Genomic DNA, 16,989 nt, shown 5'->3' with positions numbered 1-16,989 from the left:
ATTCACCGAGGAACTCCGCAGCCCTGGCTGTGCAGGGTATCATACTTTTTTCCTATCCTATGGAGTTGGCTCCAAAGAGAGGAGAAGCCAAGCCTGTGTGAGTGAGCGGATCTGGAGCTTCCAATGCCAAAGCCAGCCCCTCGCCAGCCCCTCGCTAGCCCCAGTGTTTGTGTGCCCTGTAACCTGCAACGTTGAGACAAGGATGGCTGCAGACATCAGAGGGAGTCTTGGTGCTGGCTGAATTCCAGCAAAGAGCAGTTTGGGTACCTCACCAGCCTGGGAAAGGTCAGACAGATTTGAACTTGAACCGAGTAAAGGGAATGAGGAAATAGAAGGAGGTTGGTGAGGTGGAGCCTAAACCAGGCACAGTTTGCTCTCTATAAAAGTCAGGCCAGCCTTCTAAATGGTGCTGCTTGTTAGTTAGGGTCCCCCTAGGGTGGGCCAGGATAAGAGTGAAAGCAGTGGCCAGAGGCTAAAGGAGTCCATGTGATGACGGGCTTCTTGCCTCCCACTTCCCACTGCTTCTTGTCATCCCCACAGCTGCTCTGCAGGAGGGCCCGACACCCAGCTTGCAGCAGTAGCCTCCAGGCTTCCCTCTGCTCTTGCTGTCTCCCAGCAGTGGTGGCAGTGCTGCAAAGATGGACATCAGAATATAAACCCAATTGTGTCCAACACTCTGCTCCAAACTCTGGCAGTTTCCCTCAGACTAAAAGCCAAGTTCTAGAGTGGTCCTCGAATTACTCTGTGTTGCTCTGACTTCAACCCATCTCATTCCTTTACTCCCAGCCCTTCCAGAGCCTTTCCAATACCCAGACTTCAGCCTGGGACACTTTTTGCCAATAATCTCACAGCGGCCCCCTCCTCTCTTCTTTTCTCTCCTTTTTTTTTGTAAAAATGTATTATGTATTTTATTTATTTGAGATCTAGACAAGTAGTGAGGACTCCCATCCAAAGGTTCATTTCCCCACATGTCTGCAGTGCCTGGGGCTGGGCCAAGCCAAAGTCAGGAGAACTGACTTCAGGTCTCATGTGGGCAGCAGAGGCCCAAGGATTTGAGCCATCATCTGCTGCTATTTAAGGTCACGTGAGTAGGAAGCTGGAATCAAGAATGGAGCCAGCTCTCATGACCCCTGGCACTCTGCTATGGAATGTGAACATGTCAACCAGCTTCTTAACCACTGGGCTAAACACCCACCTTATTCTGTTCCGTTTCTTGCTTGGCTATCACCTTCCCAGGAAGAAATGTCCTTACATGGGAGTGAACTCTGTCCGGAAGTTTCTGAATCAAAAACATTGGTCCTTAGAATAAACCTCAGCATGCTGTGAGGTCAGTAGAGTGGACCTTGACCAGCACTTGGTGAAAATAAGAGAGAGTAGAAACAGCTTAGTAAGGGTCAAAGGACAGAATAACAATTTAAAGTTCATCAGCTTCAGTTTTGTTTGTTTAAGATTTAATTTATTTGAAAGGCAGAATTAGGGAGCAGGAGAGAGAGAGAGAGAACTTCTATCTACTGATTCATTCCCCAAATGACCACAATGGCCAGAGTTGAGCAAGGCTAAAGACAGGAGCCAGGAGTTTCTTCCAGGTTTCCCAAGTGAATGCAGGAGCCCAGGCACTTGGAGTATCCCCTGTTGACTTCCCAGACCATCAGCAGGGAGCTGGATTAGAAGTGAAATAGCCAGACACAAAATAATACCTATATGGATGCCAGCCCCCTTAGACATCACTTTTAACCACAGATCCCGGCAACACTTCATTCCACAAAGTAAGTGTTCCAGTGAATTGAGCAGAGTAGGTTTTCCAGATATGGAAGGGCTGATGGACGCAGGAACAGACAAAAGGCGGATTATAAAGTCGTGGGGAATGGAGCAGTGGAGGTGTCACTGGCTGTTGAACACCAGGTTACTTCAGGTTATCTTTTTGAGGGTAAGGATTAAGGAGAGGGAACTTGGTGATCATGCCAATTGAAACTGACCTGCTTGTATTCCAAACAGGCTGTTAACTCTCTAATCATGATTTTTTTTTATGTCAAAGAAATGACCTAGTTTCTGATTGGTGATGTTGAATGTTGGCATGAGTGATTCTATTGCTTTTTAGCCCGGCCCCCTTGGGGACATAGTACAGGAGCTTTAGTCCCAGAGTGTGACCTCCTGTGATGTTTATTTAACAAAGGGTACGCATGCTTCTGGGAGACTTGCTTCTCTCTCTCTCTCTGTGTGTGTGTATGTGTGTGTGTGTGTGTGTATGTACTGAGTTGTAATAGAACACATGACCAGCCCAGCTCTAGTCTGTTGATCACAGTGCTTTTTTTCAAAGGGGCCTCAGATCCACTTGAATATCCAGAATTCTTTCCTAACAAATTCAGGAGGTCTTTGTGGTCTGGGGGTCAGTGGTCACCCCTCTGCCCCAGCCCCAGCACTTCCTGGTAGTATTTCCTTGGCAAATCTCAGCCACAAGTGAAGTCACACTTTGTAGGTGCAGGTGGAATGCAATGAGAGTTCACCTGCCACCTCGTGCTGGGCTGCAAGCGTGACCTCCAGGTTAGAGTGCAGAAAGCCTCAAGTCTTGGGGTTCCTCGTCTACCATGACATTTTCTCTCCCACGTGCCATGCTTGGTCAGTGGGCAGGGGCAGTGGTCTGTGAAGAGTCCAGCCAAGCCCACCTGGATCTGATTTAGCAGGTGCTTTGAAGGGAGATTTTTCCAAACCTTGTGAAGAGGCCTGCAGGAAGCTATTGATTTTCATGCTCTGCAGAGGTAAATCTAGCTGCAGGCATTCGGTTTTCCAGAGGCTTCCCCACGCCCTTTGATGCTGGTGATGACCTTGTGTTTGAGTGGACAAGGGGTGGGGCCTGCAGTCTTGGCCAGGAATGCTTGTGAGAGTCTACCATTCCCTGAGTGTTCAGGTCCCACAGCAAGGCCCCTGAGGGCGGTGCTGTCTGAAGTTTGTATTTCCACCATGTCTTTGGGACCTCACAGCCATTATCTGTCCATGTCTGCCTTCAAGAGCTGAACCTGAATGGAGGCCTCATCTTTAGTAACCATAAGTGAAGCCATGGGACAGAAGAGTAGATGTTTCTTTTAATATTTTAATCGAAGGGGTGAAAACATGAAAAAGAGTGAGTGCTTGAATTTTAACATTTTTTGTGTGTGTGTTTAGCAAAAAGTGCTTGCAGATCAAGAAAGGATAAAGGATTTATGTTGTCAGCAAAAATGGAATATTTAATCTAGACATTTTTGCAAGACTGACAGGAAATCTAATTACTACCTTTGAGTGTTTTTTTTTTAGAAGCTTTGTTTATTTATGAAAGGCAGTGACAGCAAAAAGGGGAGGGAGAAACAGAGGGATCCATCTTCCACTTACTGGGGCCAGGCTCAGGCCAGGAGACGGGAACTCCATCGGGTCATCCAATGTGGGTGTCAGGGTCCCAGGGACCTGGACTGGGCGTGGTCTGCTACTTATCCAGGTACATTACCAGGGAGCAGCCAGGACTTGAATCTGCACTCTCACGTCCCAAGCATCAACTGAACCCACTGTGCTGCCATGCCAGCCCAGGATAGCCAGGGTTTGCCCTGCCAAGGTGCCAGTTGTCTGGGCTGGTGGGCACAATGCAGGTGGAAGTGAGGGTTCCATGTCAGGTGAGCTCTGCTCCCATTGGCGGTTGACATCATCAGTGGAGATCAGCCCTGAGAGGAAGTCAGGTGTGAAAACTGTCCCGTTGTTTCAGAAGAAACTCCAGCGAGTGAGGACAGTGCCATGCTGGTGGATACCTCCAGCTGGGGTTAGGGATAGAAATCTTGGGACAAGTTGAACTTCTGATTCAATCGTGCATGCTCAGGTGGGATGAGTATGTGACCTGTTGCTCTTGGTCTAACAGGGTCATTGGTTTCCTGGAAGCTATCGTTTGCATAAAATTCGGACAAGATCTCTTCTCGAAAACCCAAATACTCTACGTTGTACTTTGGCTTCTTTGTGTGGTAAGTGTTTCTTTCCTTTCTTTCTTTTTTTTTTTTTAACCCAGAGATGCTGATTAAATTCCCATAGTGTCTGTTTAAAACACACACACACACACACACACACACACACAGAGTACACCAAGGTTCCTTAGAAATCCTCAGAGATGATCTAATTGTAATAACCTGAGACTGGCTCTCAGGCTAAGGTTCAAGAACAAAGCACAGAGGACCACATGGCATCTGACTTGGGTCACCTTGGCAGGTTCCTGACAAGCACCTTCAGCAGGTGCACCACATGTCCGCTGATGTCACCTATGGGACTTTGTCTACGTGTGCTGAGCATTCAAGGACTGTCATGGGCGGGGGCAAGGACAGTTACAGAGCCAGCCCCTGCATATCATTATTCTGCTTTATGCATTTACACACACACACAGCGCTGTGCATGGGTTTATGTACAAAAGTGTAGATTGTGGCTTATCGGCAATAAAGGATGTTTTGGAAGGGAATTCTGCCGCAGAGGCCAACTTGCCCGCCCCCTCCTGGGTAGGATGTGCTTTCCTCTGAAGGAAGGGAAGAAGAGGGGGAATTGTCCGGGGCCTCCCTCTGAGTTATCTCAGGACTTCTCCCTCGGTTGTTAAATGAAATCAGATCTGACACAGCTTAAACACCCTGGCTGTTCTTCTTAGCTTAATCGTTTGAAGCTGTTGTCTTGGGAAAAAAAAGTCCTAGTTTTACATTTATGTTTAAGATTTTTCATTTGGGCCTTTTGAAAATTTCTTGTGTGTGTTTGTGTGTGTGTGAGTATTTTAAGATTTAGTTGCTTATTTGAAAGACACAGTTACAGGATGGGGAGCGAGGAGTGAGAGAGAGGGAGAGAGAGAGAGAGAGATCTTAGATCCCTTGATTCACTCCCCAAATGGCCACAATGGCTGGAGCTGGACTAATCTGAAGCCTAAAGCCAGGTGCTTCTTCTGGGTGTCCCACATAGGCGCAGGGGCCCAAGCACCTGGGTGAACTTCTGCTTTGTCAGGTTTGTCATCAGGGGAGCCGGATCAGAAGTAGAGCAGCTGGAACTGGAGCTCACTACCCAAGGGGCTATCTGCGGCACAGGCGCTGGCTTCACTCACCACGCCGCAACCACAGAGAATGTCCAGCACGTTTGCCGCTGGAATAGAAGACCCCTCAAGTGCCCCTCGTCCCGTCAAAGCACTGCAGACTTGGGCAGTCTTGTTTGCTTTTGTGCCCCACTGCTGCCTCATTCTGCATTATTTCAGGAAGTATTTCTTAAGATAAGAATGCGTTTTGTTTTTTGTTTTGTTTTGTTTTGTTTTTTGGTTGAATGCAATTACTGCGTCTGACAAAGATTCAGCAATAAGTCCTCAATATTACCTAAATTATCTAAATAATGACTTTTTTCCCCTTAAATTTTACATTTTTTAGCAATATATTGCAGTCAGCATCCACTCCTTGTGGTTGGCTGGCTTGCTTTTCAGGTCTCTGAGTCCCTGGAGTTTCCTGCTGTCTAGCTCCAGGTCCATCTTCTTTGTGATGTGTTTGTTAAAGCAGCCCGTTCTTCTGTCCTGTGCACTCTCCCACAGTGTAGATTCCCCCATGTTCTTCCTGTCCTATACTCTAGCATACTTCCTTGTCTTTAACTGTTTTCTGTAAATCAATAGTTAGATCTAGAGGCTTAATCAGATTCCTGTCCTTTGCTTTTTTCTGGCAAGGTGAAACTTGATGGCTTCCAAGTCTTGATTGCATTCCCCAGTGTCTCATGTTTAGGGTGACTTATTAGAAATCCTTGCAGTGCGCCAGGATGCCTTGAGCCTGTTCTGTCCTGTCTCATCTTGAACAACGAAAGGGAAGAGCGATCTCCCTTGTCTGCTAACTGCAGAATCGATGCAACCAGGGCATGTACGAGTCCATGCCAGCGACAGTGCACGTCTGGCATCAGCCAGGGGAGGGCGTCCACTCTCAGGGGAAGTTTGCCCCGGCTCTTCTTGAATTTCCCCTGGCACATGCACCTCAGGTTGAATTATATCCTGGCCTGGCTACCCGGGGCACAGGTGGGTGCTGGCTTTCCCTGGCACCGGGAAGCCACATGTCACAAAGAGGGTCAGGTGACCCAAGCACCGTGAATGTGGCCGGTGGCCCTTCTTCCCACCCCATAAGCCCACTGCTACCCCTATGGCATCAGTGGACAGAAAGGTGTTCTCAGGCTGTAGATCCTAGATGCCCTCTTTGGCGAGCCAGCTTGGGGGCCCCTTCAGTGTCCCTCCGTCTAAGAGTCAGAAACTTTCTCTGTACTCTGATGCTAACTCTTACACGGTGCCTCTGTGTGTGGCTGAGTTGGGCTTTGCCTTCGTTTCTAGATGGTGAACTTGCTGAGGTCATGAACCATCCCCTGGACTCCGCCCTGCTGCCTCGTGCAGTCTGCCATTCATTTGTTCACAAAACACCTGCCCAGTGCACCTCATGGCTGCACCTGCTTACTGCAATGACACAAATGACGGAGAGGACTAGATGGATTGGGGCTCACTGCATCCCCGACCCCGAGCGAGGTCGCTTCACAAGTTGTAGTTTAGACCTTCAAGCTCTCGGGGCAGGTATTTTATTATCCCATGTTTATAGAGAAGGAAAGAAAGGAACAGAGAGGCTGCTTGTCCAACAGCAAGGAGGTCGATGGACCACAGGCTTCAACCCAGGCTCATCCAGCTGGCAAGCTCTCCCCACTTCATTACTGTCCTGATGAGGTGGGAAGGAGACTTAGGACAGCATCAGACCTGTGAGCATCAGGCTCAGGGTGCTAGAGGGAGCGGCAGACAAGCCAGGAAGCTGGGAAAGGGCCTGTGTGAGCAGGTCGTGGAAGCCACTAATAACCTGGTCCGTCACTCCCTGACCGCCACTGCTCTGGAAGGTCTGCTCACTCCGAGGTGAGCTGGGTCTGTCTCTCTCTCTCCATCCCTGCTGCCCCGAGCCTGTCCCAATCCCAGGGCCCCCTTTGTTTACTGTTGGGGCTCTCTAGATTTGTTTGGCACCCTGCTGCCAAAGTAACCTCCAAAATCCATACCCTAGGTACTTTCCCCCCACTTAGAGTCACCCCCTGTGGTTGGGGCCTTGGGCGAGCAAATAATAAACCTTTCCTCCCCTCCCCACCCTTGCCCCCATCTAATTGTAAGTGTAAGAAATAAATAGGGTGGAAGAAGGGTATGGCAGTCAGAGTAGCAACTGGATGCCAGAGGATGCACATTGGTTTTTTTCAGTATGTGCTGTAAGTGCAAGCGAGGGGCGTCCTGCCAGTGAACTCCAGACTTGAGCCACCCTCCGGCCCCAGGAAGAAGGCCTTCTCAATGTGTGTGTGTGTGTGTGTGTGTGTCTGTGAGCTAACATGCTTGTGCACATGTGTGCTGCTCCTGCACAGACAGCTTGGAAGAATGCCAACTTCCTTAGCTGTACGTCAACTGCCCAGGGAGGAGGGGACAAGTGGTGGGACCCCCTCTACCCGCAGGGGAAACGCCAAGAAGGAAGGTTCAGTCCCCACCATAAAACCGGCCAGCTGAAATGGGAAGTCTTGTTTAAGTGTTTAGGGCCTTGGTCTCCTGGGACACTCAAGACTCTACTCTTGGACCAAACCACTGACTTATCTAAACAAGTCATCCTTCCAGACATTGCTTGCGTTTGCTCATGGTGTGTCCTTTGCCCATGGTGTGTCCTTTGCTTGATCCAAAACTGCTTCCCGCCATCCCTGCCCAGAGACATTTACAGCCCAAGACCAAACATACACTCCTGTCCTTCACAAAAGCCCACCCTGCCTCCAAGGCAGGCAGTAACTCCTTCCCCTTGTCTGCATGACTCTGCTAGTCGAGACCCCAGGGGAACGAGTTGGTCGCTGTCTGTCTCAGCACGGCACTTCTTGCTCACCCTCGGTGGGTTGAAGTCATCCTTTTGCTTCCCACTGTCTTGAGTATAGTGTCTGGTGATAAGGAAACACTTTGCCAACAAACAGAATCAAGGAATGAATTCAGGAGACAACTGGTGTGTACAGATGTGAAGCCTTGAGGAGTGCAGCCTTTGGGGGCAGGGAGGAGGGGCGAGAGTGAAGAGAGCTTGGAACAGGAGCAGGGGGTGGGATAGTGGGATAGGTTCCCCTGCCCAGGAAGGGCTTAATAGGTGTATTTGCAGCCCCTTTGTCTCCTCCGGGGGCATCTGGCACATAGGTAGGGGGAGGGGTGCAGTAGGGGGTTTGCAGGTTGTGGATCCCCAGTAATGGGGGCTCAGCTGGGACACAGACACGGAGGGTGCTGAGAAAGGGCTGGGCCTGAGCACTGGTCGGCTCAGCAGGACATCACCGCCTGGTGACTCCACGGTCCCCCTGAGTGTTTGGAGGCATACAGGGAAGTCTCTGCAGGAAGGGACTTTGGGCTGGTTTCTGGGTGAGTGCAGCTTGCTCCTTCGGGCGCTCCAGGCCGTGTTGCTCCTCGGCAGGGATCTGAGACCACAGCTGCAAGTCCACGTGTGGGCGCGGTGCAACCTGCAGATCAGGTTCCCAGGACGAGGCGAGGCGTGCCTCAGGCAGGGTTCCATGGACCTAGTCATGTTGGGCTGGGCGATGGGGCCTAGGACAGCACCACTGGGTGGACACAAAGAATCCTCATGATTCGCACCAGGGATCACAGGTGGAGACAAGGCTGTCCCGAAGAAAAGCCACTGGCTGGGCAGGATTAGGTACAAACAGGTCCTGGCATCTCCTCCTCTTCCTCTCACACTCAGGAGTGAGATGAGCATTGTTTCAGGGCATGCGTCCCACACACAGAGGAACACAGGCCCCTAAGGGTCTCCCTTGCCAAGTGAGAGATCAGCACAGAACTTGAGATTAACATGGGAGCCAAGAGTCCAGGGTAATACAGCCACGCGTGCTCCTCACCATAAGGTGGAAGCCGAGCCAGGTCTCTGCCCTCCTCGCCACCACCCCCATGGTGGCCGTGGACCACCTGGCTCTTGTCCCATATCCATTTTTCTGTATGATCTGTACTATTTCCGTTCTCCATCAGGGCCCCCACGGGTGTGATGGTCTCCCCCTGAATGAGTGTGAAATGGGCTTCCATGCTCAGGTGCAGTGGGAGGCTTGGCAGCCACAGCAGGTGCTTTGTGTGAGGATGGCGATGATAAGCCACCTGCCAACGTCTGCCTAGCCCTGCAAAGCCTGCTCCGCCCGCTGCTGTGTGCTTCTGGAAGGCGCCCCCAGCGCTCCACCACCACCCTCCCAGGCTGAAGCTGGGCATGATAGAGCCCTGCGCCTGCCCTCTGGTGGTCAGAATTCACAGTGACAGTCTAGTGGCAGTGACCAGCCTCCCCTTGCCCATCCCGCCCCACAGCCACAGATTTGGGACTCAGACCCTCACCTTCCCAGGCCCGCAGTGTGAAATTCAGGGATGCCTCTTTTGCTCTTTGTAAGGAATTCAGTACAAGTGTCAGGCTCACACACTGCAGATCCCTTCTGCTGTTTTGCACTTTCCATGTCATGCAAGTGGCACTTTTTATGTAAGAAAATCTCTGCAAATAGAAAGAATATGTTAAAGGTCAAAAGCCATTTCCATTTTATAACTTTGTTCTTCACTACCAACAGATCTGGTGGGGAATCTGTGCTTTGCGAATCCCTGGTCTGTGGACGATATCTTTATTTGAAAGGCAGGATGGTGGGAGGGTGGGAAGAGAGAGAGAGAGAGAGAGAGAGAATCTTGCACCTAAAGTTTCACTCCCCAAATGACCCCAGCAGCCAAGTCTGGAACTCCATCTGGGTCTCCCGTGTGAGTGGCCCCTGAGCGTGTGTCCTGGTGTGAAGGAGCTGGGCTGAGCCGGAGCAGGCTGACGTGATGAGATTTCACAGCCCCCTTTTCTGTCTTTGCTCCACCTGTAGGATGGTGGGCTGTGCAGAGCAGGTGCAGCTCATATTGCCTTTTCCCATCATGCGTTTCTCCGATCATGGAGACATGAGGTTTTAGAGAAAGATGCAGGGATGTTAAGGCAGCTCCTGCAGGTGTCACTAGGCCTCCTGAGGCTGGTGGCATCCAGGCTGCAGCTCGCCACACGCTGGCCGGCTGCGTGACCAGGAGACAGCTGTTTGCCTGTCCGAGCTCTCAGTCCTCAACTGTCCAACAAGATGGGTCGCGATGAACCATTTCTGAAGTGACTCTTCTGGGTCTAAAGTTCCGGTTCTTGGAAAGAACTAAAATGATTAGGTCCCACTGCGATTTGGGGTGAGGTGACAGATAATGACAGGTGACCACAGGAAAGAGAGGGACAGCCAGGACAAGGCGGCCTGGTGGAGATGACCCATGAGAGCAGGCGGCTTTGGTCACCCTGCACACGTGGTCTGCATTGTTGCTGCATCATGTCTGGCATTACCCTGCTGTCTCACACCCCTCCCTCTCCCCAGGGTTCATAGGCTAAGCAGCTCAAGACATTTTTTTTTTTTTAAGATTTCTTTTTCTCCCACCAGCGGAGCCAGTAACGTGGACAGGGAGAGGGTCTGGGGATGAAGCACTGACAGGAGACCAGTGATGGTAGAAGTCTCTCACAAGTCTCCCTTTAATACTCCTTTACTTTATACTCTTCCCCCGCCCAGGTCCTTTAGTCAAACAATAGGATGCCGCTAAGTCTGATTAGTCCAGTTTAGCTGCTAGCCCATTTCCTGTTACTGCTCAGCTTAACAAGCGCTAATTAACTCCTTAGCCCACAACATGATTTATTTATTTATTTTATTGGAAAGGCAAATTTTCAGAGAGAAGGATATACAGAAACCTCTTCCATCTGCTGGTTCACTCCCCAAGTAGCTGCAATGACTGGAGCTGAGCTGATCTGAAGCCAGGAGGCAGGAGCCAGGAGCCTCTTCCAAGTCTCCCACGTGGGTGCAGGGTCCCAAGGCTTTCGACCATCCTCGACTGCTTTCCCAGGCCACAAGCAGGGAGCTGGATGGGAAGTGAAGCAACTGGGTACCAGCTGGTGCCCATATGTGATCCCAGAGCATGCAAGGCGAGGATTTAACCACTGAGCCATGGTTCTGGGCCCAGTATTTTTTTTTGACATGTTTTGAAACTTCATATTCTTATGCAGATGGCTCTCAACATAGCAGAGATCCAAACGCTGCTTTTGCCACTTAGCTGTAACAGTCTGAAAGGAACTGAGCTTGAATTTGAATCCTTTCCCAGGTCAGTGCTGTGCCAGTGTTGTTCTGTCGCCCCCTGCTGGGGAGCAGCCGCCAGCACAGGCCACCAGGGGAGCCTGCCAGCACACTACTGTGCTTGCTAAGCTGGGAGGTTTAGTGAGTGAGGGGTAAAAAACGCATTGCTGATGGGAAGGTAACCCCTTCCTGAGGGTGTTGTATCTGGGCATACTGGTAGTGCAGGTAGGCAGTGCAAACTAGAGGTCAGGGGTGCCCATGCCACACACCAGAGTGCTTATCCACCACGCCTTCCCATTCCCCCAGAATGTTTTCTCCTTCTCCTATTTGCTTGAACCAGAAGAACAGAAGCAGTAAGAACTGGCATCAGGACGGGTCCCCAAGCACACTGGTAGCATCGTCCCGCTGAGCTGTGACAGGCCACAGCAGCAGGCATACCCCAACCCCAGGGCTCAGACTGAAGCAGCCTGGTTTTCATTTGGAAATGCTGTTTGCTAAGCTGGGTCCCGACACAGCACTCTGCAGGACTGATGGCAGGGCGACGAGGATGAGGCGTTATCACACGGTCATTACAAAAGGGTGGCTTGCCGTGAGCCCCCACCCACACGGTGCGATCTGTGTTCTGATGACCGAGGCTCAGGCAGTGGCCCTCGATCCTGTGGCCTGGCCACCCTTGTCTGAGCTCCTGCCCTCACTCCGGCCCGGTTCAGGAGGACCCATGTCCTCCACACCCAGCCCTCTTGTCCCCGGCACTGCAGGAACATGTGGAGCTGGCTCAGATGCTTCCTCCCTGGAAATGCCAGCGCTGCGGAAGACGGCTTTTCTGGACGTAGTGACCTTGAGCTTGGTTATTCCTTGCAGGCCTTCACCACCTTCCTGTGTCTTTACGGCATGGTCTGGTATGCGGAGCACTATGGCCACCGGGAGAAGGTAGGCAAGCCAGAAGCAGGTGGAGGGTCTCAGAGGGTCAGCCCAGCGCCTGCCCACGTGGGAGTGGGGGCCGGCCATCCCACAGGGCCCCCCACCCCATGCCAGGACTCCTGCTCCGTCTGTGGTTGGCCCTGCTCATCCCCACTTGCAGCAGCCTGTCAGTGTCCGCTTTGTCATTATGGTCATTCATTCCAGCAGCAGAACCAAGCAGAGATGTCTGTGTCCTGCCGACTGGCTTCTTGAAGGCTGCACCAGCTGGGGCTGGGCCAGGCCCGAACATGCTCTCCCTCGTGGGTAGAAGGGACTCGAGCGCTCTAGCCACGGGCTGCTGTCTCCCAGGGTGCACCTGGCCAGGGAGCAGACCCAGGCACTCCACTAGGGGCGGCGGGGGTCCCTGCAGGCTCTCAACCGCCGCACCAGACGCCTGACTCCTTTTATAAAGGATTTTTGTTTAAATGTGAAAGGCCAAAGGGAGAACAGACAATAATTTTCTATTTGTTGTTGTTAGAAGATGATATTTCTTTCCTTCACAGTTAGTTACAGAGAGCTCTTGCATCTGCTGGCTCACTCCCCATCATGGCAGTAACAGCCAAGGCTAGGGCAGGCCGCAGCCAGGGGCCGGGGCCCAGACACCGCATAGTCTCCTGCTTTTCCCAGGACATACGCAGGGAGCAGGATGGGACGTGGAGCAGCTAGGACGTGAGCTGGCATATGGGATGCCAGTATTACACTGGCTTTACCCACTATGCCACAATGTCAGCTCTTTTTCTTTCTTTTTTAAAATTTATTTTTGTTAGAAAGGCAGATTTACAGAAAGAAGGAGATACAGAGGGAAAGATTTTCTGTCTTTTGGTTCACTCCCCAAGCAGCTACAGTGGCCAGAGCTGAGCTGATCTGAAGCCAGGAGCCAGGAGTGTCTTTCAGGTCCCCCACATGGGTGCAGGGTTCCAAGGCTTTGGGCCGTCCTCGACTGCTTTCCCAGGCCACAAGCAGGGAGCTGGATGGGAAGTGAAGCTGCTGGGACACGAACTAATGCCCATATGGGATCCTGGCCTGTGCAAGGACTCTAGCCACTGGGCCATCACGGGCCCTCCTTTGTTTTGTTTTTGAGATTTATTTACTTGAAAGAATTACTGAGACAGAGAAAGAGGTGTTCCATCTCTGACCTCAGGGGCCACGGTGGGCCAGGCCAAAGCCGCGAGCCTACAGCCTCCTCCCTGTCTCCTGTATGGATGCAGGCGCCCAGTGGCACATTAGCAAGGAGCTGGATCAGGAGTGCAGCAACAGGGACGTGAACTGGCATCCATGCGGCATGTTGGTGTTGAAGGCGGGGATTTACCTTGGTGCACCACAGTGCCAGCCCGTTCCCCCTCCCTTTGTCAGGGCTTTTACACAACTCCATTTCGTGCTGTGGATTTTGGTTCTCTAAGTTGGAAGCATACTCCAGGCTATTTTTCAGAAGGCCCCAGTCTGGTCACAGCCCTTGTAGTTGGTAGATCCCTCTGCACGGGTGCTAGCCCAGTGTGCCCACCTCTGGCCCACCCGAGCTACTCACCCCAGTGGCTCTGCCAAACAGGAGTTAAAGCAGAGAGCACCTGCCACGGTCATCTTCCCAAGCCATATTTTATTTAAGTCAAAATAACGCTCGTGTCCTTTCTTGGTGAGGAACTCAAAAGTTTCTGGAAGTCTGATTCCACCTCACCTGGCGGGAGAGCTTTGAGTTGCTGGCTGAAAAATACAAACTTGAGATTTTGTCTCCCATTGGTGAGACAAAATCACAGCCCGAGCTGGCCCTGCTGCCGGGTTGTCCCCAGAGTGACATGGTTAAACCTCTCTCTTTCTCTCTTTCTCTCTTTCTCTCTCCTCCTCCCTCTTCCAATACCAGACCTATTCAGAGTGTGAGGACAGCACTTACAGCCCTGACATCTCCTGGCATCACGGGAAAGGCGCAAAAGGTATCTGTTGTTTGCTCAGTTTTTTTTTTCTTTAGTGCTACTGCCTCCCCCCACCTGCTGCAGCCCACTGCTGAGGCCAGAACTGAGTGTTTATCCTCTAGAGTGTGCATCGTGTAGGCCTCGCAGGATCCCCGAGCCACTTGTCACCTGTCTGCTGTCGCTCATTATGAAACCTGCCTTTGTCAAGAGTGGGCCCTGACTTGGGCCCCGTGGAGGGAGCGTTCTTCCTCTGGGATCTTCATCACCAGCGAAGAGCGTTCGGTTCGAGGGAGTCGCTCACCAGATCGAAGCCCATTGCAAGAGGCAGATTGGTTTGGTGGCGTCTGTTCAATAGGCATCGCAGGGAGTGTGTTGGAAAGCTTGGGAAGTCATGTGTTTCTATTTTAAGGAGTTCAGCCTGCGTGTTGGTGACATTGAGGCGGGCCCTTTGGCCAGTGGCTGCTGATTGGTTCTTAGGAGCTGGGTGGGAAGCGTGGCCCGTGGCAGGGATGCGTCAGCCTGGAGGCCGAGGTGGGCCAGAGGTGCCTGCTGGGTTCTTTTGGGGTGAAGCTGACCGGCCTTCCCCACCAGGGGACACACCAGCCACCCTGTGAGGCTGGTTTCTCACCGTTCCAGGAGTGGGATGGGTGTCTCGCCATGGAATGCTGATGAGGGGTGAGGCACAAGGTTTTCTAGACTCACCTTAGATAAAATCAACCACTCCATGGCACCTGCATGTGCTCTGTGGAAAAGAGTTAAGCAGCTGGGGTTTTAGACTGATTCACTGCAACAGTCAAAAGAGGAAGGTAGTGGGGAAAGGAAGGGGAAAGAGCCATAGAATCTACTGGACTAAGGAGCAACTCTCAGGTGAAGATGTCTCATGGTAGCACTTTGAGGGCAGATTGCCCATTGGCTTAGCTGCTAGGCCAGGGCTTGGCTCCAATATAAGGACCAAGCCAGCCCCATGGTGCTGCTGTAGTGTGGCCCCAGGGCTGCGTGTTGGGGCTAGCAAGAGCCTGATTGGTCAGGATGGCTTAGACCAAAAGATAGGAACCCATGCACCCCTGTTAACTGTCCAAAGTTAACTTTCCAGTTTAGGGCTTAGGAACCCTGGTGTGTCACAGGTTGGGGTGAAGAAATCCAAGCAATGAATGCACACTTTGCAGATAGGAAGGAACCACTCCACCCCCACAACCCTACACCATCAGCGTAAGTTGTCCCTCGTTTTTGCCTTGCTTTCATTTGCTCTCCCACCTCTGGTCCTGATCACCGTCATTGCTCACCGGCCCACATGCTTTGTGGGGCTACTGCCACTAGAGGGCGTGCGTGTATCAGGGAAGAGTTTGTTGTGGGCTGGCAGGCCTAGGGCAGGCTGGACCGAGAGCCCACACCTGCCTAGCCCCAGGTGACCCTGTACTCTGATTTCCCTGTTCAGGTTCTGAAGACAGCCCACCCAAGCATTCGGGCAACAACGAAAGCCATTCTTCCAGAAGACGGAATCGACATTCCAAGTCCAAAGTCACCAATGGAGTGGGAAAGAAATGAAAGGCCCTCCCCCCTCTGCCCCCTGGCCAATCAAAGATGTCCCAGAGAGTGCCTAGAACCACGAAGAAAGGGAAGCAGAAAGTCGTTTAGACCTCCCCGTGAGGAGGTCAGAGCCCACAGAGCCAACGGAGAGGAGAGGGAACTTAGGGGGGAGAGATGGGGGTTACTGTGTGAAAGGTGTAAGCCTTGTTGCCCATAGACCTGACCGCAAGCAGGGGAATCTCGGCCAGTCTGGGGTCTGTCCTAACCTGAGCACTTGGCACACAATCGCTTGTGGCAGCGCGGTGTGCTGGATGGACCAGGGAGCTCTCTATGGCAGAGTTGCCCGGAGCCTCTGCGCGCTCGCCTGTGTTGTAGATGTGGTGGCATCAACCGCGTTCAGACAAGGCGTTGGCCCAGTCGTTGCACTGGTCGCCAGGTGTGATTCTTACGGACCTGTCTTTCCAGCTGATGGATGTGTTTATTAAGTTCAGGCCACCTTTCCATCTTTTGTTGTTTTTGTTTAAGTTTAGGATGCTTAAATGCCTTCAGAAGGCACTGTTGAAATTGAGGGAGGGCTTCTTTTCCTTGAATCTGGAGAGGAAAAGGGGCAGCACTGTGTGTGTTTCTGTATAGCATCCTCAGTTCCCCCCACGCTTTGAAGACTTCCCACCACGTGGCAGGTGCACTGCCCTCTGAGGAAGGGTCGGCCGCCTGCCTTGGAACCTGGGGCTCCACGTCTGAACCTGTTTTTGTCCCGTTGCAAATGTCCCTTGTCCAAACCGATCCAGCCACACTCCCAAAGCGAGCCTGTGACGGGGCGGTGAACACTGTGGCTACTGTGCCCCCTCCCCCAGGTGCCTTTGACATTGGCTTGGTTTTACCCGCCCTGGTGTGTTAGAGCTGACATTGTTGTCTTTAGTCCCATGTGAGGTGCTGGTGAGTGTTACCTTCCGTGTGTGCCATGCTGTAAAACATCCTCCCCGGTAGTTCACCGCGATGGATCTGTTTTCAATAAAACCCACGTGAAAGCCCATCAGAGGCGGGTCTCCATCGAATACTCATTTCTTTTGCAACTTCTGGGTGCCTTGCATTGCTTGTGAGCGGTTTCTGCCTTCCGCAGGTGAACTTTAGAGTAGCATGCTTGTGTGATTGTTTTGTGTAGTGAGGAGAAAGAGGAAACAAACAGGTGTTTGCGAGGTTTTTCAGCTGTATGTGTCCTACTTCCTAACCTGCCTGAATAGTTAAAGAATAACATGTTCATTGTTTTTTACTCTGATAATGGTTGCCAAGTGGGATTTTTTTCCCCCTCCAGTTGATGAGCTTGCAGATACAAACCCATTGAAAGTAATCCTTCTGTTCCCTGTTTCACAGAGCACAGAGGTGTTAATGTCTTTCCTCCTTTAAGGAAATCTTTAACCCTAGATGGGGTCCTGTGTTTTTATTTTTATTTGTTTATTCGACT

General features: G+C 51.7%; 1 protein-coding gene across 2 annotated transcripts in view; it reads left to right on the top strand.

Annotated features, from left to right (window-relative positions):
- PTDSS1 (phosphatidylserine synthase 1) overlaps positions 1-16,560 on the top strand; it is a 76,126-nt gene extending 59,566 nt beyond the window's left edge. Inside the window, exons 10-14 of one of the 2 annotated variants that reach the window (XR_009246066.1) lie at positions 3,878-3,977; positions 11,998-12,066; positions 13,952-14,021; positions 15,436-15,651; positions 16,161-16,560. Coding sequence is in view for 1 of the 2 variants with exons in the window: in XM_004580617.4 (XP_004580674.1) it covers positions 3,878-3,977; positions 11,998-12,066; positions 13,952-14,021; positions 15,436-15,545 (349 nt within the window). In the remaining variant the exon portion in view is untranslated. Of the gene's footprint in view, positions 1-3,877; positions 3,978-11,997; positions 12,067-13,951; positions 14,022-15,435; positions 15,869-16,160 lie in introns of those variants that run through there. The other variant, XM_004580617.4, reaches the window with a different exon arrangement.
- The last annotated feature ends 429 nt before the right edge of the window (positions 16,561-16,989 follow it).

This window comes from Ochotona princeps, chromosome 9, assembly GCF_030435755.1.
Source record: "Ochotona princeps isolate mOchPri1 chromosome 9, mOchPri1.hap1, whole genome shotgun sequence".
Lineage (NCBI taxonomy): Eukaryota > Metazoa > Chordata > Mammalia > Lagomorpha > Ochotonidae > Ochotona > Ochotona princeps.
The sequence above is the reverse complement of the archived record's forward strand: the minus strand, read 5'-3'. Positions and strand labels throughout refer to the sequence as shown.